Below are 23,050 nucleotides of genomic sequence, written 5' to 3'. Positions count from 1 at the left end.
CATATATTTCCAAGGAGGAAATGTAACTCTTTCAGCATTCCTTCTTACTGCATTTAATCAGATAGTGAGGCTTAGCATGAAGCCACTTAAAAGAGAGGAAGATAGTCTGTAAAGGATGTCACAAGGACATTCAACAATCCTAAATAGCTGCAGCAAAGACTTTGACCCGCCATGGCACCAGTCAGTAGATGAGACTGCAAGTGGGAAGGACTACAGCAGTTCCAGCAGCTCAGGTGATCACATCAGAGATATCTCCAACAACCTCCTCAGTGCAATCTGACAGAGATGGGCAAAGGTAACAGCACTGGTATGAAACTGCCAGTTGGCTCTTTAACGAGTCCATTGTGGTAGATGGTCTGTTGGGCAATGACAAGGAAATGATAAGATCACTGGGAAGTGGTCACTGTTGCAAATATCAACAATGTAGTAAAGGCATGAGATTTGGGGAAAAAGATCTGCAAAGGCCAATGGCTGAAAAAGTACACTGAAGTGGATAGGAATACTGTTATTGAGGAGGCACAGATCAAGATTGGAAAGAAGCTATTCAATCGGAAGACCCCAACAAGACGAAGTGGACTTCCCCACAGTAGGTTGTGCATACTGGAATTGCCAAGAGAAAAGACGTGGGAGATAGAGAGAACTGTTGGATTAAGGTGGTCTTCTCAAGGTAAGTAATGCCCTGCCTGGAGGTAAACATTACAAATGGTAATTGTAGGGTTGTTTACTTTCACAGTGCTACTCTTTCCAACGTGCTGTGGAGGGGAATCCTCTCTTTGATGACATTTGTGCAAACCAATGTACAGATCCCTCCAGATGCTCTCTTGGGGACAGTCAGAATACATGGTAACCTCAAATAGTTGGGGAATGGTAATCAGTGAAGCGTGGTTGTTGGAGAGCAACACAGATTGCAGAACAAGAGGAAATTAGTTGTTGTAGTTTTGGCAGGTGACAGTAATATCTATTGCAGTTCCATTGAATTATCACACTGAGGATGACCTGCTTAGGTGGAATGGGGCCAGGAAGACAGATCATGCCTTAGGATCACTGTCACTGGTGGGGATGGTGTAACACTAACAAACATCAATTCAGAGTCCGATGGGGAGGGGGGATCTGGCACCTTCAGCATCACCAGAGTAGTCTTCTCCCAAGATTTTAACATGTGCATCCCCAAGTTGCCTGAAAGAGGATAACGCCCAGGACTGAGTAGGATTTGCTGTCTTAAGATAGAACTACTCCGCAGTTTGCTATGGGAAGAGAGTTCATCAAATTTGTTTTCAACATTATCCACAAAAAAATAGGTTTAATAGAGAGAAAGGAGTCCCAGTCTTTTTGGATGCAGACCTGGAACTGTGGGGAATAACTGTCTGCAAGTCACTTGATATTGCCACTTCTCACTCCATAATACCTGCAAGAACTTGAGAATAAAAGCAGCATTTAAATAATAGAAACTGATCATGTTTCTATGTAAAAATGTCATCTGCCCTCAATTCAAAAGTCTTCTATACTGTTCCTGGGTGAATTTCCATACAACCAAGTACTGCAGTTGGTGATACAATAGTCCCATAAAATGTTAGGTACACTGAAATCAACTAGGAGAAATGAGGAGAGGGGTTCCATCATAGTAATTTACTGTGCTACTTAGACGGCATTGTGGTGGCAGGTATAACAAACATATTGCTTTATTAGAATAATATATGTAACAATATTGTATGCCTCCCTGTAGCATGGGGAACTGGGAAGAAATAATATGCATCATAGCATTTAATGTGCCAGGAGCTTCAATTTTTCCCACGAGTCCTGAATCTACTTAATGTTCCATTGTAATATGGGAGACTACTAAACATTACACTGTAATATGGGAGACGTGTTAACAATTTGCTTTTCCATAACTATAGCTTTTTCTTTCATCAAGAGAAGTGTGAGAGACTCCCAAATGATTAGATGAGTGGTTTTCAACTACTCACCTTTTTCAATTCAAAGATACGTGGTAGATTCTTCACTATCAGAGATCTCAGAATATGTAAAATCTAAGGCTCTGCATTCAGTTTTGATAAATTCTGTCTCTCTTTGAGAACAATTATCAGTTTTTACAATGACTTGTTAGGCAGCAGAAGTAACACAGTAAGCTAGATAATGCTTGCATTAATAAATACAACAATGGATTTTGAGAAGATGCCAGACTTCATCATAGATGCAACTTGTTCGCTGCACTTAAAACACACACATTGCTGCCAACAATATTTTATTTTATTTGTGCTGTAAAATTGACACAAGTTTCGAGTGTTTTCACTGCAAAAGCAAATAAAATTCTGGACAAAGGGAGGTTTCAATGTATTTTATTGGGATTTCTTAGTCTCCACTGTTACCTCTATTTCCTGTATCAACATTTATGCAGAAGAGAGAGGTCTTTAGATTATGACTACATTAACATCTGAAACTTTTATAGGATAAAAGTGATTTATTCTTCAGCCATCAAATAACTCTTTAACATCTTTGAAAGTTCAAGTTAGCCTTCTTTGAACAGCTAACACAGCTAGTACAGGGGGTCAGTTGTGCATTGGTGAGGATAATGAATGTACATATGAAATATTACACGTGGTAATATACTAATCTACAACGCTGGCCAATGTCTAGGTTAGAATGAAAGGAGACAGGCTGTGAGTGGAGATGAGACAGTATCAAACACTTCAGTTAATACAGTTGCTTAACATGGAGTCCAAAACACTGCATTAAGTGTCATTATTGACATACACAAAGCAAAGTCAGATAAAAACAGACTGCCTCGGGACTGAACCCGAAGCTGGAAATTTGCAGTGTGATGTTCACCGAGTCATGAAAGCAATCCTTTTTCTACCCAAAAACACGACCCCCTCCACCTCCCCTTCCCTCATCAGCAAAAAAACCCTCATGAATTGTAATTAAATTGTATAGAAGTATACGGAAAACAGACCACCTCATCTCCATAGCTGAGTGGTTAGTGTTGTTGCCTTTGGTGCAGAAGGACCCACGTTTGATTCCCGGTACCACCTACGATTTTTTTTTTCTGATGTAGGGAGGTCTGGAATGAGGCCCACTCAGCCTTGTGATGCCAGATGACGGAGCTGCTGGAATAAAGAAGCAGTCGCATCATCAAGATTCATCTGCTGGCAACAACAGCCAGAGGGATTGGCTGATCACATGTCCCGCGATCATAGATAGCATCTCATACTGCCTAGTAGACAGCACCTGTCCAGCTGTATTAGGTGTAATGCCTAATCATTGAGTGATGTTTATGTATTGTATTCAAACAGTTAAATCATTATATTTATTTCTACTATGATATTTTATACATATAAGTAGGAAAAAAGGCAAAATAGTAAATATGGATACTAAGGCACAAGTTTGTTACGTTAGAACCTTGCATCAAAATATTCAGTATTCTGGGTGGAAAGCAGAAGATATAGACATGCTTACTGTTTCTGACTCACCCGACATTTTCATTATCATAGAACCGTGGTCTGACAGAAAAGAAAATAAGGGCTTAAAAAACTGGTTTCCAAATAACTGAATCTTTTAGCAAAATGAAACATACAGGGCATGGTACTGCTATATTCATCAAAAATGATATTATGGAAAGTCTTTCATGGACAGATGCAAACACTACAGGAACGTTTTTTGAGGCAGTACCACTGGAATTTAAGTTATAGGGACCTACATGCTTGATTCTTGTATTATACAGATCACCAGGCAGTTCTGTACACAGCTTTCCCAAAGAGCTACATCTGTTTTTTGTAAATGCAATAAGGGATGCCCCATATGTTATTGTTGTGGAGTATCAGAGCCGTATATTTGTTAAAAGACAGTTTGAAGTTATCCACTTTGGCTGTAAAAAACAGCCAAGGTGGATAACTTCAAAATATCTTTTAAAAAAAAATGCAAAAACAAAAATCACTGGTATCATAAATTTTACTTCACACGTATGCCTCAAATGAAGCCCTCAATACTAGGAGATCACACACAATTCAAAAAACCGGTATGGTGAATTTAACTTCACACATACAGTTGAAACAAAGTCCTCAATAACAGGAATCCACACACCACTCGAAAACCTGGAATGGCAAAAAAATCCAATACTGCAAATTTCCCTTGACCTATATGGCAGCTAAAATGAAGCCCATCGTCAAATCAATCTCTCTCTCTCTCTCTCTCTCTCTCTCTCTCTCACACACACACACACACACACACACACACACACACACACACACACAACAAACACCAAACTAATTAGATCTAATAAAAACACCAAATTCACAAACAAAAGAAAAAAAAATCATAACTCATTGAAAACAAATCAAACACTTCCAAACCCATGTTATGGCACTGAATACCCAGGCTCAAACAAACCCACATTACCACAGTGATAACCAAGACTCAAATGAACCCAACACCACATGTTACACTTAACACATCTACATCCACATCCACCATCAAATACAACACAACATGTACAAACACAAACCAACTCCAAAACATTGTGCTATAGTGATGTAACACACCACATCATCATTATGTCACAGGTCAAAGCAGATGGAGCCAACGGCCTTGACGCAGTGGTAACACTTGTTCCTGTCAGATCACCAAGGTTAAGCGCTCTCAGGCAGGGCTAGCACTTGCATGGGTGACCATCCAATCTGCTGAGCTCTGTTGAAAAGCGGGATGCACTCAACCTTTGTGAGGCAAACTGGGGAGCTACTTGATTGAGAAATAGTGGCTCTGGTCTCATAAATGACATACAGCTGGGAGGGCAGTGTGCTGATCACATGCCCCCCCCCCCCCCATACCCGCATCCATGACACGGCGACCGGTCGGTACCGTTACGCCTCCATGGCCTGTTCGCGTGGAGTTTAGTTTTTTCCCCAATACAGACAGGTGGAATCAGACGCTTCCAATAACCCATACACATTATTACATATGTGCTATGGTCTCATTTACCTATACTTAGCTTGTTGCATCCTGATCACTGAGCTGCAGGTAGAAAGATTGGTAAAACTATTGCAAAAATATCTCTTAGAAATTATTGTAGAGGCAAATTTAAAAAACTCCAGATATTAATTCTGTCCCAGTGTTGTACATATAAGGAGCTATTTTTTTTTCTTACAGCTTCACTGCTCAGCCAATTTCAATTGACATATGAGAGTAGAACACTAAGACTATCACATAGAAAGTAATGTAAAGGCACAAGCAACAGGTAGTATTTTTTACAATAACTTTTAACGAACAAAGAATATCAAATTGTTGTCTGCCTTCAAAAATAAATTAAAGCAGCACCTGAAACCAGTCTGTCCACACACCTGTATGAAATACCTAAATTTAAGCGTCTATGTAATGCATTTCTTGACGTCTCTCCTACTGTTGTCAAAATGGTCCACGAAGCAATAATAACAACTGAAAGATTTAGAGATTAAATGTTCCGTCAAGCACTGGAGTGTACATACTATCATAAAACTCAATGACAGATTAAAACGGCGTGACGAACATACAAGCATATAGTTTTAACATGTCGAAGTTCCGTCACCCCGTATAAAGGCAGCTGTAGTGCAAGACGCTGAACAATAATTATTACGAATTTTGCTTTAATTGTCAATACAGTGATGGTGTCCCACTTTGTTACATTGTGTCGAAGAAACAGAACCAAACAGTACAAATATTTATTTTTTCTGTAGCGTCAAAACAAAAACTACACACTGCAATTATGCTCTTATTACCTGTGAACAAGGAGATCCAGACGTTTTCAAAGCACAGTGCGCCAGAAAAATTCGTAGAACATTTTTGCTGGGTACTAATGCTCCACAATGTATTCTAATTTCGACAATTAACTTCTTGACATATTCTCTGAAGTTAACAGATCCAACCGCTTATGTTCAGCTGTCAGTCTACTATGATCACTACGTTCATGCGATCGGTCACTCTATGACGTTCGGTATTTCTCCAAATAGTCGTTAGGATGTAAACAGTTTAGACAATGTCAGTAAAAAGAGTATATAAAATACTGTAGCTTCAGAAACAAAGTTTTCGCCAATGTCACAAGTCACGACCGACACTATTTCCACTTTCTTTCAGAACTTTATTGTGTTATGCTACATTTTTTTCACTGAAAACATACCACCAACATCGCTGATGTGTGGCACAGAACTGCCAACTGCATCTAAAATTACGCTCGTGAATTCTCTGTTTCACCTTACTTCATTCATATATATAACATGAGTTTCGTGTGACACAATTACTCTGATGTAATGGCAGATTGTTGATTGGGTTAGCTTTGTACAAATGTTTGCTGTGATTGCAACTTTCTGCTGTTTCTTAGATTCAATGTCTAACATTGGTAGCCCTCTGTTTCCGCAGAAGAGCTTTGCAAAAATGTTTTGACACAAGAGTAGAAGGAGGGAGGTTCATGTCGTGATGTTTGCTGACAGATAATGGAGCCGGCAAGTGTGCGATAAAGCTTACATTCGTGAATTGTGGGTGTGTGTATAGCGACCAAGCTCGGTGGACGTGGCATCATGGGTGACAACGTGTTGTGCGCACAATACCTGAAGATATTTTTCGTTGTTTGTGCTTATTGGTATGATTACAAAGTGTTTCGTTCATTTTAGCAACAGCGCCAAAATATTATCATTTAAAAGATCTCTGCGGAAGATGATGATAATCGCTTAGGTGTACAATTTTTTTTTCCTTTATTGGGTCACACATAATAACAAAGTAAATAAATTTACATTATCGGTATATATCCACAGCGTGATTGCCAAGATCTTGTGAATTAAATGTGTTCAATATCTGTTGCACTGTCCAATTTCTGAGTTATGCCATTCATCGTAACAGTAGTCATTTTTCACACCTACTGCTTTAACTATAATTTATGCTATTTGCTAGATGCAGCCATAGGTTCTGGTGTATTTCATCTTAAGGTTTTGTATAGCCTACCTAAATTCTGCCACTGTTCAGTTCTGTAGCAGAATGCCATATTATGTGAAACGATTGTGTGGGTCAGTCTCTCAGCCGGTGACACTGTACAGCAAGAATGAACCAGAAGAGTTGTAATGTATTTGTGCTGCATTGGCTAATTTTTTTGCCATCTCCTGTTCACCATTCTTAGCCTTGTGACCTTATAAATTTAAGTCTTGTTTGGTGTCTCTGTTCTACACATTTTTTCTGTCATATAGGTGTAGCAGAAATGTTTTTCGGCTGCATTCAGCAGATTTACTTTAGAGATTGTTGTTGGTTTTTCACTTCATCAGCCTGCCTGTGGCTCAAAACATGAGCGTGAGTTTCATCATGTGATACTTTTTGCAAAAAACACTTTCCCATCAACAGTGCATAGCTCCAGAGCTAACACTTCACTGATATAGTTTCTCCTTTAATGTTTACTGAGTGGTGTGGCTCAATGGACTTGCATTTTAGAGACTGTAAGTTCAAATCCCAGTCTGGCCATTCTGAATTAGGTTTTCCGTGGTTTACGTATAATGGTTAAGTCAAATGCGAAGGTGGCATCTTTGAAAGAGAATGGCCAGTCTCCTTCCACATCCATTCCCAATCAAACCTTTTGCTCCACTTCTGATCGCCTGAATTTCTTCTTTTCATGTACTTTTTCTGATTCTTCATTTTATGCACCTCAATGCCTAATGTAAAAATGCTAAAAGATTTACCTTTTATTTGTATTAGTAATTATTCCTACATAACGTAGAATACTATTGCATTTGACCTAATTTGCTCCATGTCACTTTTGCAACATTAAAAATCTTAAGTTCATGGTAGTGGAAAAACGTTTTCATACCTATATCATTTCTCAGATTCTCATGCATTTTGACAGAGGAGAGCTTTTCTGTAAACTGAATACTGTTGCTTGTGAGCCTTTGTTATTCAAGCAAAAAATTCAAAATTGGATATTTATTGATAATTGGTGTTTCTTACTGATACCTGTTTAAACAGCTAATATTATAGTATATTGATGTGCAAAACTTATGGACAAAAGTAACTCCCACATTGTGTGTCATTGCCAAGTGACATAGCTCAATGAAACTTTGACCATACATAGAAAGAACTGGCAAAAAAATTGTACGAAAGGAAACTGAAAGAAATGTGCACTGAGACGAACAGAAATAACACTTTAGTCTCTTGGGCATTATAAAAAGCGGGACGTGGTTCTTAATAGGGTGTATGATCAATACAGATGACAATGCGTGCTCTGTAACACACTATCATGCAGACCAAAATGTCGGTAAGCAGTTCTTGTGGCAGGGAATTCCATTCCTCCACCAGCGTGATTGACAACTGCTTGATTGTCATTGGTGCATATGGACATGCTGCAGAATGTCTCCTTGCACACTTGCTTGATGTGATTCAAGTCATTAGAATGGGCAGACGTGTGTGTTTGTTGAATATCCTGTTGTTCCAAGAGGTGCTCCACCTGCACTGTTCATTGTGGTTGTGCATTTCCATTCATAAAGTGAAGTGAGGGCTGAATGCACCTCTGAAAAAAATGCACATTACGAAGGAGTACAATGTCACAACAATGTTACCAGTGAGTATGCTGTGTTTAAACTTTTGGAGGTCAATATGCCCACACAACATGATGCCTCTTGACACCATAACACCTGGAGCACCAAAATGACCACATTCAAGAAGGTTCCCACCTCCTGGCCTTTGGGGGATGCCCAGAATCACTATTCAGACTGACTCTGCTCACCTGAGAAGAGCACGTGACCTCACTCTTCATTGATCCAGTCTCTGTGGTCTTGGCACTATGGCAAGTGGTGCTGACAATGTGTGGGTGTCAATGGAACACAACATGGTGGTCATCGGGCAAAGAGACCACTCCCATGCAGTTGCAGTGATAGTGGAGAGTGTGAATTTGCATGCCTTGTAGTCCTGTTAAATATGTTTTTTCCAGATCCTTCAACTGCCTTGTGGTGCAAGATCCACCCCATTTGGTGCTATAGTCGTGCTGAGCACACGCCATATGACATCCAATGTTCTGCGCACAACTAGGAGACGTCTGGCAACACACTCCTGCAGTTTAAACATTTAAACCAAGTAGTTAATATGTCCTGTTACATGGTCTATCTTGTCCTTAAGTTTTGCATAGTGGTACAATAGGGCCTACTGCTTGCTAAACTAATGTGTGTTAGGTATCTTGATGGCTGTAACACATACTCCTCTGCCATCTCCTTGCTCTCTTGTTCCTGGAGGGAAATACAGAAGCTTCCGATTCCACCCGTCTGCTTTGACCCATGGCGTCACAAATATGGCGGAAACGACCATACATCATGACTCCAATATGGCGCCTATGACGTCATTACATAAACATGATAACAAACACGAAACTGCATCGAAAAACCAACACACACACATTTCACAAAAAAAACCTAATGACTCTAATGGGACAAGTGTGGGAAATTGGGGGTTTTAGACACACACCCCCCATACCAAACCACACAAAACTACGAAAAAAACCGACAACACACAACTCCCCAAATTCCACTAAACACAATATCCTCTGGAATCGGACACTTCCCTTGACCTATATAGCTCAACAGCAGCTCCCAATCCCACAAATTGGATTGAATACTTAAAAGACCCAACCCAACCTCCCCCCTCACCCTAAAACAAAATATCCATAAACAAAAACCAAACGCAAAATAAAAAATCTCAATCACACACTACAACTCAACAAAAACTGCAACAAAATAGATAAAATAGATCCTCCACAACTAAATCACAAACCAACACCCCCCCCCCAAACAGTACCAACAACTAAATCCCCCTCCTTGGGCAACAGCCATACACACAAACTACCCTAACTAACCACCTTCATCCTGTACATCTTACTAATAGCCCTTTAAAAAACCCGAAAAAAATAATAGCCCTCAGGGACGTTCTTCCGCCAACAGTACTCATCTAAATGAGACTGAAGGTTGAAAGAGCGCCTCTTCCCCCTCCCAAGAAATGACTTAACGACCCCCCACATTCCCTCTATAGTATTCGCACAAGCCCCCATCTCATAATTTTTAAACTCTAAACTATGGTTAACAACTAGACGATTTTACCCCCTCTCAGCCAACCCCATATAAGAAGAAAAAGCATCTGAAACTATAGTGGAGCCTGTTTCTATAAACTCCTCAATTAACCCGACTAATTCCACCTTAAACTGCCCCTCCACAACCCCGAATTCTGAACCCCCCCCCCCCCCCCAGTACAACAGCCCCTCACACCCAGAGACCAACCACAGACTTACTTCTGCCATACTTCCTTTTCCCAAACTGCGACTCGTCCACCTCCACCAAAACTCCCCTGTACTTTATAAACTCAGAACATACTTCACGGCAAAACGAAAACCAGTCAAGCACACTCCTCTCACTCACGCCAGTCTCATGCACTCAAAAACTTTGAGAGGATCTATAACAAAAGTAATATGTCAACAACACAATCTCATGCATGCCCAACCTAGACTTCTCGAACCAGGAACTGCGATGTAGGTTATCCCTATGGCACCACCACACATAACTGTCCCTGGTCCGAGATGCCGGAACTTTTGCCAATGTCATTTCCTTCCGACAGACAGCGCACTTGACCACCTCCGCAATCAACCCAAAAAGCTGTAGAAATTTGATCAGCTCCAACTGAGTCGCGTCCATCATAGCATCGAGTTGCACACTATTTATTTTATTGGTCATATCCATACCTAACAAGACCAACAACAAATTCATTAACTCACATTGACATACGACCTACAGCGAACAGCACTACAATAACTTTCACACAAAACCACTGAACCGTTAACTCACTGAAACTAATTCTGCTCAAAACAGCCAAAACGCGAACCAGCCACTAGAATCAGTAAGACCAAACTGAACCCATTAAACCACATAACACGAAACCCTTAAACACACCACCAGAGGGCACCACGAACCGCAACATGACGACACCTACAAACACGCCACACTCACAAAACCAAACTCCGTGCCGTCATGACGTCACACACCACAACAGCCTTACGTCACGGGTCAAAGCCGACGGGTGGGATCGGACGCTTCGGTCTACCCTCCTGGAGTGATGGTAACACAGGCGTGCATTATTTTCAAACATCATGTGTAGTTCAAATTTCCCTCAGCAAGTTATTTTATCAGTCTGGTACAGTACAATAGAATAGTATTATTCATAATCACTGACCATTGCCTCCAAAATGTGGGTGTTGATATGCACCCAAAAGAAAATAGTCCAGGATCAAGTCAGCTAAATCCAGCAGATCCACAGTCAGTTCTGAAATAGAAAATTAATATCAGGATTTTCAATGCCATCGTTACCACCTGAAGACGTACATTCAAACTCTGTCTGAACAGGTGTCAGAAGGCTCAATACTATCAACAAACTGCCGTATCATCCTCAGTCAGTAGGCATCATTGGATGTGGATATAGATGGGTACATTGTCAGCTCTCCTGGCTGTTGTCAGGTTTCGTGACCAGAGCCACTACTTCTCAATCAAGTAGCTCCTCAAATGGCTTCCCAAGGGCTGAGTGCACCCTACTTGTCAACAGTACTCAACAGACCCGGATGGTCACCTATCCATGTGCTAGCCAAGCCTGACAGAGATTAACTACGGTGAACTGATGGGGACCAATTTTACCATTGCGGCAAAGCTGTTGACCAAGGATATATACTACCTGATATTAAAAGTGAAGCTTTCAGAAGAGATGATTGGATGTCACTGTAACTTTTTACACATACATACCATCAGTAATTTTGTAAATTATTAGAGTAATAATTCTCTCTGATAGTAGCTCAACCACCAGAGTGCGTTTGTGTTATTGCCAGGCCTGTTAGAGTATATAAGGGGTTGAACAACATCAGATGTTGAGTAATCATGGTAAACTATATGGAAGTATCATGTACTCTTTTGAAACTGTGTTATCAGCATCTGACAGTGTTTGAAAGGGGCTTCATGGGTCGCTATTTGGGCTGATGGTCGAATTGTACAATATACAGATTTATGGAGCATTGAGATTTGACATTTGGCCCAGTGTTGGACTCCATGGGAACATGACAGCAAGCATATTTGTCAGCAAGTGTTTGGTCACCCATGTCTCTCCACCACAGTGGAGGAGCACTGTATTGTCACCAGACACATTGTAACCTGTTCACATTTGTGCCTGCCATCCGAGAACAAGTGATGGACTCCCTTCAACATTCTGTGTCATCCCCCACCATAGGTCAGAGACTAGCAGCAGCTGTACTAGGGAATTACCATCCCATGCATTGGCTGCCATTACCACTGCAAGGCAAATGGCTACATTTGGAGTGACCATGAATGGCATCACATTGTGTTGGGTGATGAATTGTGGTCCTGCACTACCCTGGGTGACCATTGTCAGCAAGTATGGTGGCAACCTGGGGAGGGGTGACATTCTTCCAATGTTTTGGAGATGTGCAGTGGCATTACTCCTGATGTCATGGTGTGCGGAACCATCTGGTATAACTTTTGGTCATGGCTGACAGTGTTAAAGAGATCTTCGAAGGCACAGTGGCATGTCATGGACATCTTGAATTCTCGTCTTTTACCTTTCATGCAACTGTTTTGTGGTGCCAGTTTCCAATAGAACAATGCTTATCTACATATGATACATGTGTCCATTAACTGTCTGTGTGATGTTGAGGTATTCCTGTGGCCAGCAAGATCCCCAGATCTGTCCCCAATAAAACATTTTTGGGAGCAGCTCAGACATAAACTTTGTTAAAGTGCCAGTGTCCAGTATATCAAGAAGTAGTTGTATAGTTGTGGGCGAGTTTGCTCAGGAGGGAATACAACGACTTTGACACCCATCAGAACAAACCTGGTCCTGGCCAGAAAGAATGCAACATCGTACTAATAAGTGGGATTATAAAATTGTCTCGATTTAGTAATCACAGAACTAACACCACATTTTCACTCAACTCATGAAGTTTCATTTCATTCCCTCCTTCCCTTCTGGGTACTTCACTTTTGTTGCCAGGAAGTGTATTTTGAAAGTTATTATGGAGCAGTTAGACAACCTAGAAAAAATTATAATACCCCATATATTTTGTCAACAAACATACGTGGAATTTTCAAATCAGTTGCTAAGGAGGATGGAATGAGCAACCCAATAGATGTTGTAGCATCAGTGGTTTGTTGGTATGAAAAAAATGTTAAGATTGTCAGGTAGTAAATATTTTTGTTAACAATTGTAACAAGAAACTGATTTCTCATTACTTGTTTTGTTAGCCAAAAGTAAACAACCAGCTTTCAGTGAAGAGTTCTCAGGTGAATAGCTACATTATCATGGCAGACATCCACAATACTTGAACAGCAGAACTAATTATCTTTATCAGGCACACTGGTGGCATTTCTTCAGAAATAATTTATTTGTTTTATTTACCTCGTAAAACTCACAGCAAGAACATTCTGAATTAATATTAACATTTATCAGAAGTTTAACAGGTGCTGAAAATATACCACTTCCTGCAGATCAAATGTTTCCCATAATTGTATCGACAGTGTAACAAACAAACTTTTCTACAAGTTTGTATTTTTTCACAGACTACAAGTGATACTAAGTCAACATTTGGGCAGTTTCACCTGACTCTTCGTTGAAATTTAAAAGGTCAACTTGAATTGGCTCCTCCGTACTGAAATATCTCGCAGCACTCAGAACAAGTTTTACTTCACTTCTGTTTGAGCAGCCCATTGTTGTTACATAATTAGTGTTTTCCAAAGAACTCAACACATTATCAAATATAAATGGTGAAATAACATTAACAATAACTGCCTCAATTTTGTTTCTAGCAAATGAAAGTTTCAGGTCATATTACTTTTTAACCAGTCTTGATATGCATTCTGATATTTTGAAACTGAGTTTGTGTCTAGCAGTGTGGTATGAAAATGAAAATGTAGTTTCTCTAGCAGCACACTCCACTGAAACAACATAAGCACATTGTCCCTGTAATGTTGCCAATTGACTGACTGTGGCTGAACTGGTAGCCAGGCCTCCCCATTTACTTCAAAATTTGCTCCCAGGCTGGTTGAGGGACAGACAGCTGTAAAAGAATGTTTCAGAATGCTATGTTGAACATGCTAATCCTGGACATATGGTAAGTCTATCAGTGAGTACATCTAGCAGTCTGTTATGCATATCAGGAAAAATATTGGTATTTCAGTAATAGTTCTAGGCATAACCATGGAACAATAGACAGTTTGAACTTACATTTACCAAAGAAAAACAAAGGATCTAAAGAGCATTTTCTGCCAGGGAATAAAATTGTGTAATAAATTGCCCAAGGAGATGATAAAGATTACTAAAGTACACCTATTCAAAAAGGCTGCTAAAATGTTCTTCATACACTGATGTGTTAAAACACTATGGCCACCTGCTTAATAGCTTGTTTGTCCATCTTTGGAACAAAATACATCACTGATTCTTTGTTATCAGGGATCTGACGGCTTGTTAGTAGGTTTGTGGAGATATGTGGCATTAGATGTCTATTTACAAGTCACTTAATTTGCATAAATAACAGGCTGCTGATTTGCGTACGTGGTGATGGCACCTGATAATTATCCAGATGGGTTCCAGCAGATTTACATCATGTGAATTTGGTCACTGAGACAACAACATGATCTCACTATAATGCTCCTCAAATCACTGTAGCTTAGTTCTGGTTTTGAGACACGGACAGTTATACTGCTGAAAGATGACCTCGTCTTTGGGGAAGACATCAAGCATGAAGGGGTGGTTTGTGACTGTCAGTGTGTCTTTGATTACTACCACAGGTCTCATGCAAGCACAGGAGAATGTCTCCCATAACATCAAAATTCTCTGACCAGCCTGCATCCATGGTGTGGTGCATGTTTCGAGCTGCCGTTCACCTCAGTGACGGTATTTGCGGAGACGACCGTTGACCTAATGTATCAAAAACTTAATTCGCCCGAAGAGGTGACACATTTCCGTTGATCAACGGTTAAATGCTGAGGTCCTGTGCCCACTGCAATCATAATTGAAGCTGTAGTTGGGTCAACATGTGAACACATAGGGGGGGGGGGGGGGGGTGTTTGCTGCAGAGCTCCGTGTTCAACAATGTTCAATGAATGGTGTGCCCCAAAACACTTGTGCGTGCACCAACGTTGTGCTGTTTTGGCAAATATGCCAAGGTAACCATCTATCTTACTTTACACAGCAGACAAGCCTCCAAACCTCACATTTTGTGGAGAGTCTTGGAGGTCCAACCATTAGCACCTAGTGGTAGTTTCACTGTCCTTCTACCTCTTTCTGTAAATGCTCATGACAGCTGCATAGGAACATCTGACCAGCTTTGCTGTTTTTTGAGATACTTGTTCACAGGCTCTGCGTAATAATAATCTGCCCTTTGTCAAACTTGCTTGTCTCATTGGATTTCCCCATTTGCAGTCCATATCTTTGCTAGGGTGATCCCTCGTTTGTCTCTGCTATGCTTACATACCTTCGTTACTGCAGCATATCTCCGCAACATCACCAGGTAGCATCCAACATTGTGGTGGGCAGTGATCATAATGTTGGCGTTAGTCAGGCAGCAGTGACCGCCTGAGACAGACACAGCAACAAGGAAGTAACCGATTTTGTGACTTTTACAAGTTCCTAAGCAGGAGCGAATTGTATAATTTCATCTGTATTTTCGATAGTTTAGTTTATTGAGTTTCTGCGTGTTAATTAATATCTAATAGCCACAGTTCTCGCATTTTCATTTGCATTGAAAAGTAAACCAATTTTGTGACATATTACAAGTTCCTAATCAGGGGCAGATAATGTAGTTTCACCTGAGTGCTTTGGTAGTTAGGTTTTGAATCCCTGCATATTAATCTAATTTATTAGAGACAGTTTCTGCATTTTCGTCTGGGCCTACAGTAGAGTTCTGCAGCATGTGCCAATAGTCTGTTTATCTCGGTAGTATAGTTATCCACGGTATTTAGTATGGATAGGGACTGCGGCTGTTGTGTGTGGATGCGAGCCGAGTTGGTGACACTTCGCTCTCAGCTCCAGGCTGTGATGGCTTCAATTACACAGTTTGAAGATGCAGGGGATGGGCATCACTATTGTGGGCTGACCGTGGGAATCCAATGGACGTTGAGCATGTCTGAGTCCTCCGATTGGTCCTCACTGTTGGCCAGCCCAGTTACTACTCGCACTGAGGTTGACCCCTGGGTGAGTGGGAGGTCGCCCTGGGGCATGGCAGGCAGCAAAAGACATCCCTGGTTAGGTTGCCAAACAGGTTCCAGGTGCTGTCAGTGGCTGACAGTGTCACTCAGCCAGATGCAGTCACCTGTCCTGTTTCAGAGGAAACCTCTCAGCCTGCAAGATCTGGGCAATCACAGTATGTGGGATTGTTGATAGTTGGGAGCTCCAACGTTAGGCGTGTTATGGGCCCCCTTAGGGACATTGCTGCCAAGAAAGGGAAGAAAGCCAATGTGCTCTCCATGTGCTTACCAGGCGGAGTCATTCAAGAGATGAAACAGGTCATTCCAGATGCCATGAAGAGCATAAGGTGCAGCCTACTGCAGGTGGTGGCTCACAGTATGGGCAGAGGTCATTCTTGACAACCGCGAATAGTGAATGGTTGTGAAAACACACTTGACCTCTTAGCAACAAATAATTCTGAGTTAATAACGAGCATCAAAATGGATAGAGGGATTAGCGTGCACAGGGGTGTCGTAGCAAGACTGAATATTGTAACCCCCAAATCCTGCCAAAATAAATGAAAAATATACATAAAAATTTACTTCATGCCTTCCTGATAAACGATCTCCACTTTTTCCAGATTAACATTGTAAGTGTAGACCAGATGTGGCTTGAATTCAAAGAAACAGTACCAGCAGCAATTGAGAGATTTATACCAAATAAATTAACAAATGACAAAGCTGATCCCCCATGGTACACAAAACGGGTCAGAACACTTTTTCAGAAACAACAAAAAAACATGCCAAATTTAAACAGACGCAAAATCACCAAGACTGGTGATCTTTTACAGAAGCTCAAAATTTAGTGCGGACTTCAATGTGAGATGTTTATAACAGTTTCCACAGTGAAACTTTGTGTCAAAACCTTGCAGAAAGTCTGAAGAGGTCCTGGTCATATGTGAAGTATGCTAGTGGCAATATACAATCAATGCCTTCTCTGCATGATAGCAATGGAGATACTATTGCAGACAGTGCTACTCAAGCAGAGTTATTAAACACAGCCTCTCAAAATTCCTTCACCAAAGAAGACGAAGTAAATACTCCAGAATTTGAATCAAGAACAGCTGCCAACATGAGTAACATAGAAGTAGATAACCTCAGAGCAGTGAAGCAACTTGAATCACTTAATAAAAGCAAGCCTTCTGGTCCAGACTGTATACCAGTTAGGTTCCTTTCAGAGTATGCTGACACAATAGCTCCATATTTAGCAATCGTATACAACTGTTGGCTCGACAAAAGATCCATTCCCAAAGACTGGAAAGTTGCACAGGTCACATGAATATTCAAGAAAGATAGTAAGAGTAATCCACTAAATTACAGGCCCATATCATTAATGCCGATATGCAGCAGGATTTTGGAACATATATCATGTTTGAACAATATGAATTACTTGGAAGAAAATGGTCTAGTGACACACAGTCAGCACAGATTTAGAAAACATTTGTGAAATACAACTAGCCCTTTACTTGCATGAAGTGTTGAGAGCTACTGACAAGTAATATCAGATGGATTCCATATTTCTGGATTTCCAGAAGGCTTTTGACACTGTACCACACAAGCAGCATGTAGTGAAATTGCCTACTTATTGAATATCATCTCAGTTATGAGACTGGATTCGTGATTCCCTGCCAGAGAGGTCACAGTTCATAGTAATTGATGGAAAGTCATATAGTAAATCAGAAGTGATTTCTGGTGTTCCACAAGGTAGTGCTATAGGCCCTTTGCTGTTCCTTACCTATATAAACGATTTGGGAGACAATCTGAGCAGCTGTCTTAGGTTGTTTGCAGATGATGCTGTCGTTTCTCTACTAGTAAAGTCATAAGAACATCAAACCAATTTGGAAAACAAATTTAGAAAAAATATCTGTATGGTGCGAAAACCAGCAATTGATCCTAAATAACAAAAAGTCTGAGGTCATCCACATGCATGCTGAAACGAATCTGTTAAACGTTGGTTACACGATAAATCAGTCAGATCTAAAGGCCGTAAATTCAACTAAATACCTAGGAATTATAATTACAAATAACTTAAATTGGAGGGACCACATAGGAAATGTTGTGGGAAAGGCTAACCAGACTGCATTTTATTGGGAGGACACTTTGGAAATGTAACACATCTACTAAAGAGACTGGCTACACTACACTTGTCCATCCTCTTTTAGAATACGGCTGCGTGGCGTGTGATCTTTACCAGATAGGACTGACGAAGTACATCGAAAAAGTTCAAAGAAGGGCAGCATGTTTTGTATTATTGCAAAATAGGGGAGAAAGTGTCACTGAAATGATAAAGGATTTGGGATGGACATAATTAAAACAAAGGTGTTTTTCGTTGTGGAGGAATCTTCTCATGAAATTCCAATCACCAACTTTCTCCTCCAAATGCGAAAATATTTTGTTGATGCTGACCTACATAGGGAGAAACGATCACCATGAAAAAATAGGAAAATCAGAGCTCGTACGGAAAGATATAGATGTTAATTCTTTCCGCATGCTATACAAGATTGGAATAATAGAGAATTGTGAAGATGATTCAATGAACCTTAAATGTTATTTCCAGACTATCCATGTAGGTGTAGATCAGTGTAGGTAATGGATACTACATAATCAAATAATTTAATAACAACACACTGTCTCATTACAATATGTGATCACAGTGTGAAACTTTTACTAGAAAATCATGTGCCAAAGTTTACAGTGCATGGTAGTAATGGTGTGTTATTCTCCTGGACTCAACATCTCACTCATGATATGGGGATCCTATTTTAAATTTTCAGGTGGACTGAGGGGAGGACATGAAAATGTGCATAGGGTATAGTCACATATTTTATGGTCCTAGAATCAGAATTGCTGAGTAAGTTATCTGGAGCAAATTGTTTGTAAATCATAGAACATTGTATAGTAAGAACCAATATAATGATAAACTGCAGTTGTTAACACTCATCTCATGTTTGAGAGGATGGCTCTTCCTCTGTCTGGCCAGCCTAACATAGGGTTTTTGTACTTTCATAAATCATTTTGTGCAAATGCCAGGAAGGGTCCTTCATCAAGACCATGGCTGACCACCTGTCCTATCCTCATAAAACGTACTAATATATTCTGTGTTTTTTGAGCTATTTATTTTCATATTATTATGATGGCAAATCCTGTATCATTGTGAGATGATCTCTGGCTGAATCAATAACCATTACATCATTTTGGCCTATTTTCATTTTCTTGGGCATTTAAACAGAAGTATGCGAGTTTACAACATGATGTTCACAGTGTTCCAGTTTTTGCGCTAACGGTTAGTCTGGATGTGGTGTCACTTTTTTCGAGGGTGCCAATACGAGATATGCTGGATCTTTTGGCCCAACAGTTCTAACCTCGAACCATCAAGTTGTTCCATCTTGTTCTAACGACAACATACTTCTTGTACTGTGACAAATATTATGAAATAACAGATGGCACAGCAGTGGGCTCACCACTGTCTCCTGCAGTCGGGAATTTCTTCATAGAGCACTTTGAGGAGCAGGCTCTGAACTTGGCGGCATTGCTTCTTAAGGTATGTCAATGTGACCTTCCTGGTGTGGCCTCACAGTGAAAGCACACTGCAGCAGTTTGTGGATCACATGAATGGTGTCCATCCCAACATTAAATTTACCATTGAGATGGAGAAGGATGGCAAGCTACTGTTCTTGGATGTTTTAATTGAGTGCAAGGCAGGAGGCTGGCTTGGTCATTCAGTGTACGGGAAACTGACGCACACTGATGGATATTTGAATGCCGATAGTTTTCACCAGCCTGTACACAAGAAAGTGGTCCTGAATGTGTTAATACAAAGAGCCAAAGTTATTTCTGACAATGGCCACATACAGTCTGAATTGCAGCACTTGAGAGACGTGTTCAGAGAGAATGGTTATAGCAAAAGAGGTACTGCAAATGCTTTCAGGTGTCACCAAAGAAGGACGCCTTGTGAATTGGTAAAAGAAGCCAAGCTGGCAGCTTTCCTGCCATACTGTGGCACAATGAGCAGTGAGTTAGGACGTGTGCTGCTGAGACATGGATTGAGACCAGTGTTCTGGCCTGCTCCCAAGATATGAGATACGTTGCACCCTGTTAAAGATAACATAACTCTTTAGGTGCCTGGTGTGTATGGTGTCACTTATGAGTGTGGCAGCATCTGTGTAGGCCAGGCAATTTGCACAGTTGCAGAGCGTTTTACCGAGCACAAGAGATACGTTAAACGTAGGAAGCTAGACAAGTTGGCCATGGCAGTTTGAGAACACCAGAGTCTTGGCTCATGCGTCAGCATACTGGGATTCTGTGGCAAAAGAGGTTGCTGAGATTAGAATGAACGGCAACAATTTTAAGAGACACCAAGGCTACACACTGAGTAAGGCTTGGGGCAGTCTTTGGATGTCGAAAGGAAGCAACAACGGCTGCTTAATTCTTGTAGGGAGGTAGGAGTGACACTTTGAAACGTGGCGCTGGCCCCCTCGTGCCACCTTACATCACTGGGGTCTCATTGTGGGCTGGAGCTGCCCAACTCACCATCAGTGCCAATGGCAGTAATCATAGGTATATAAGCAGTAAATCGTGCCAGCCATGACTCCTGACAACGATGGCGGAGGTAGCCATTGAAAGCTCAAGAATTTCATTCGAACTGATGCGGCTTGAAAACTACAAAGATTTTGTTCAGATATACTGCCACGAACTAGTCGGAGGACACCACTATAAGCTATTTGGCACCTCTGGAAATGCCTGCTAGGAGCAGAATAAAGGGAAACTAGGCGAGGCTGATTCTGAAAAGAATGCACTCCTCTTAGCTATTGCACAGAGCAGCTATGGTTTGATGATTTGTTGTGTGTGATACACTAAGGCATACACGACTAGTGTTGCCTGTAGTTCGACCATGCCTACACGGTCAGTACTGCAGTTAGATCACGTCTGCATTGTTACTTTGTGCCAGGAAGGGCTCTCATAAGGGAAGTGTCCAGGCGTCTTGGAGTGAACCAAAGCGATGTTATTCAGACATGGAGGAGATACAGAGAGACAGGAACTGTCGATGACATGCCTCGCTCAGGCTGCCCAAGGGCTACTACTGCGGTAGATGACTGCTACCTATGGATTATGGCTCGGAGGAACCCTGACAGCAATGCCACCATGTTGAATAATGCTTTTCGTGCAGCCACAGGACGTCATGTTAAGACTCGACTGTGCGCAATAGGCTGCATGATGCGCAACTTCACTCTTGATGTGCATGGTGAGGTCCATCTTTGCAGCCACGTCACCATGGAGCACAGTACAGATGGGCCCAACAACATGCCGAATGGACTGCTCAGGAGTGGCATCACGTTCTCTTCACTGATGAGTGTCATATATGCCTTCAACCAGACAATCGTTGGAGATGTGTTTGGAGGCAACCTGGTCAGGCTGAATGCCTTAGACACACTGTCCAGTGAGTGCTGCGAGCTGGATGTTCCCTGATGTTTTGGGGTGGCATTTTGTGGGGCCGATGTACGCTGCTGGTGGTCGTGGAAGGCGCCGTAACAGCTGTATGATACGTGATGCCATCCTCTGACTGATAGTGCAGCCTTGTCGGCAGCATAATGGCGAGGCATTCATCTTCATATATGACAATTTACGCCCCCATTGTGCATATCTTGTGAATGACTTCCTTTTGGATAATGACATCACTTGACTAAAGTGGCCAGCACATTCTCCATACATGAACCCTATTAAACATGTCTGGGATAGATCGAAATGGGCTGTTTATGTACAGTGAGACCCACCAACTACTCTGAGGGATCTACGCTGAATTGCCATTGAGGAGGGTGGACCAACAGTGCCTTGATGAACTTGTGAATAGTATGCCAAGACAAATACACACCTGCGTCAGTGCAAGAGGACGTGCTACTAGGTATTAGAGGTACTGGTGTGTACAGCAATCTGGACCACCACCTCTGGAGGTCTTGCTGTATGGTGGTACAACATGCAATGTGTGGTTTTCATGAGCAATAAAGAGGGAAGAAATGATGTTTATGTTGATCTCTATTCCAATTTTCTGTATGGCTTCTGGAGCTCTCGGAACTGAGGCGATGCAAAACTTTTTTTGATGTATGTATTTGTTCTATTTATGGGTGATATTTTAATAACTTGGGATGTACTCTTCATTCTGCATGGGTTTGGCATGTTTTGTAATATTAAATGTAAACATTTTTTAGGTATTCTACTTGCTTATGTTTATACACATATTGGAATATTATTGATTTTCGTACTAGTACAAGAACATCCCCAATGAGCGTGTGCAGGATAGGTCCCAAAACAGCCCACCAATCACCATGCGTGCAAACATGTGGTCATCTGCTTAAGCTTAATGGATGATCATTGTAAGAACAATGAATGTTTTGTTTTAAAGTGAATAATTAGGAAAGGCACATCACTATGAATCTAAGAGTAAAGGCTAGAGCATGAATGTCATATAACATGCAACTTAAGTCAGTGTACTGATATGACACAGAATTTATAACAACAAAGAACTGCAAACTCAAGATATGTCTACACCACTATTATGCATAACATCTCACCAGCCAGAAGTAGTAAGAGGGACAGCTGTGGCTGACACATTCCTTTTTCCAAAACAATTCTTAGAACTCACAATGGCTACTGTCCACATGAAAGCACTTTATAAAGGTCGGCTTTTGGTAGGTCTGACAAACTGACTCAAGGATTCCAAGATTAACTGCATAGGGGCAGCAGCTATAGAGTTCTGGAGGACTGGCTCATTGATCCCAACAGTGATCATTGATCACATAGGT

General features: G+C 41.1%; 2 protein-coding genes across 4 annotated transcripts in view; one reads left to right on the top strand and one right to left on the bottom strand.

Moving 5' to 3' along the window:
* Positions 1–6,141, bottom strand: part of LOC126183766 (carbohydrate sulfotransferase 11) — a 38,475-nt gene extending 32,334 nt beyond the window's left edge. For both annotated transcript variants that reach the window (XR_007536806.1, XM_049925997.1), the window contains exon 1: positions 5,745–6,141. The gene's annotated coding sequence lies outside the window, so the exon portion shown is untranslated. The remainder of the gene's footprint in view (positions 1–5,744) is intronic.
* Positions 6,142–6,275: 134 nt separating this feature from the next.
* The window catches only part of LOC126183765 (GDP-fucose transporter 1), a 43,051-nt gene continuing 26,276 nt past the window's right edge, over positions 6,276–23,050 (top strand). Inside the window, exon 1 of one of the 2 annotated variants that reach the window (XM_049925996.1) lies at positions 6,276–6,601. In XM_049925996.1, coding sequence (XP_049781953.1) covers positions 6,540–6,601 — 62 coding nt within the window. In that variant the 5' untranslated portion in view covers positions 6,276–6,539. The remainder of the gene's footprint in view (positions 6,602–23,050) is intronic. The other variant, XM_049925994.1, reaches the window with a different exon arrangement.

This window comes from Schistocerca cancellata, chromosome 4 (assembly GCF_023864275.1).
Source record: "Schistocerca cancellata isolate TAMUIC-IGC-003103 chromosome 4, iqSchCanc2.1, whole genome shotgun sequence".
NCBI classification, from domain to species: Eukaryota; Metazoa; Arthropoda; class Insecta; order Orthoptera; family Acrididae; genus Schistocerca; species Schistocerca cancellata.
This window is presented reverse-complemented; position numbering and strand designations above follow the sequence as displayed.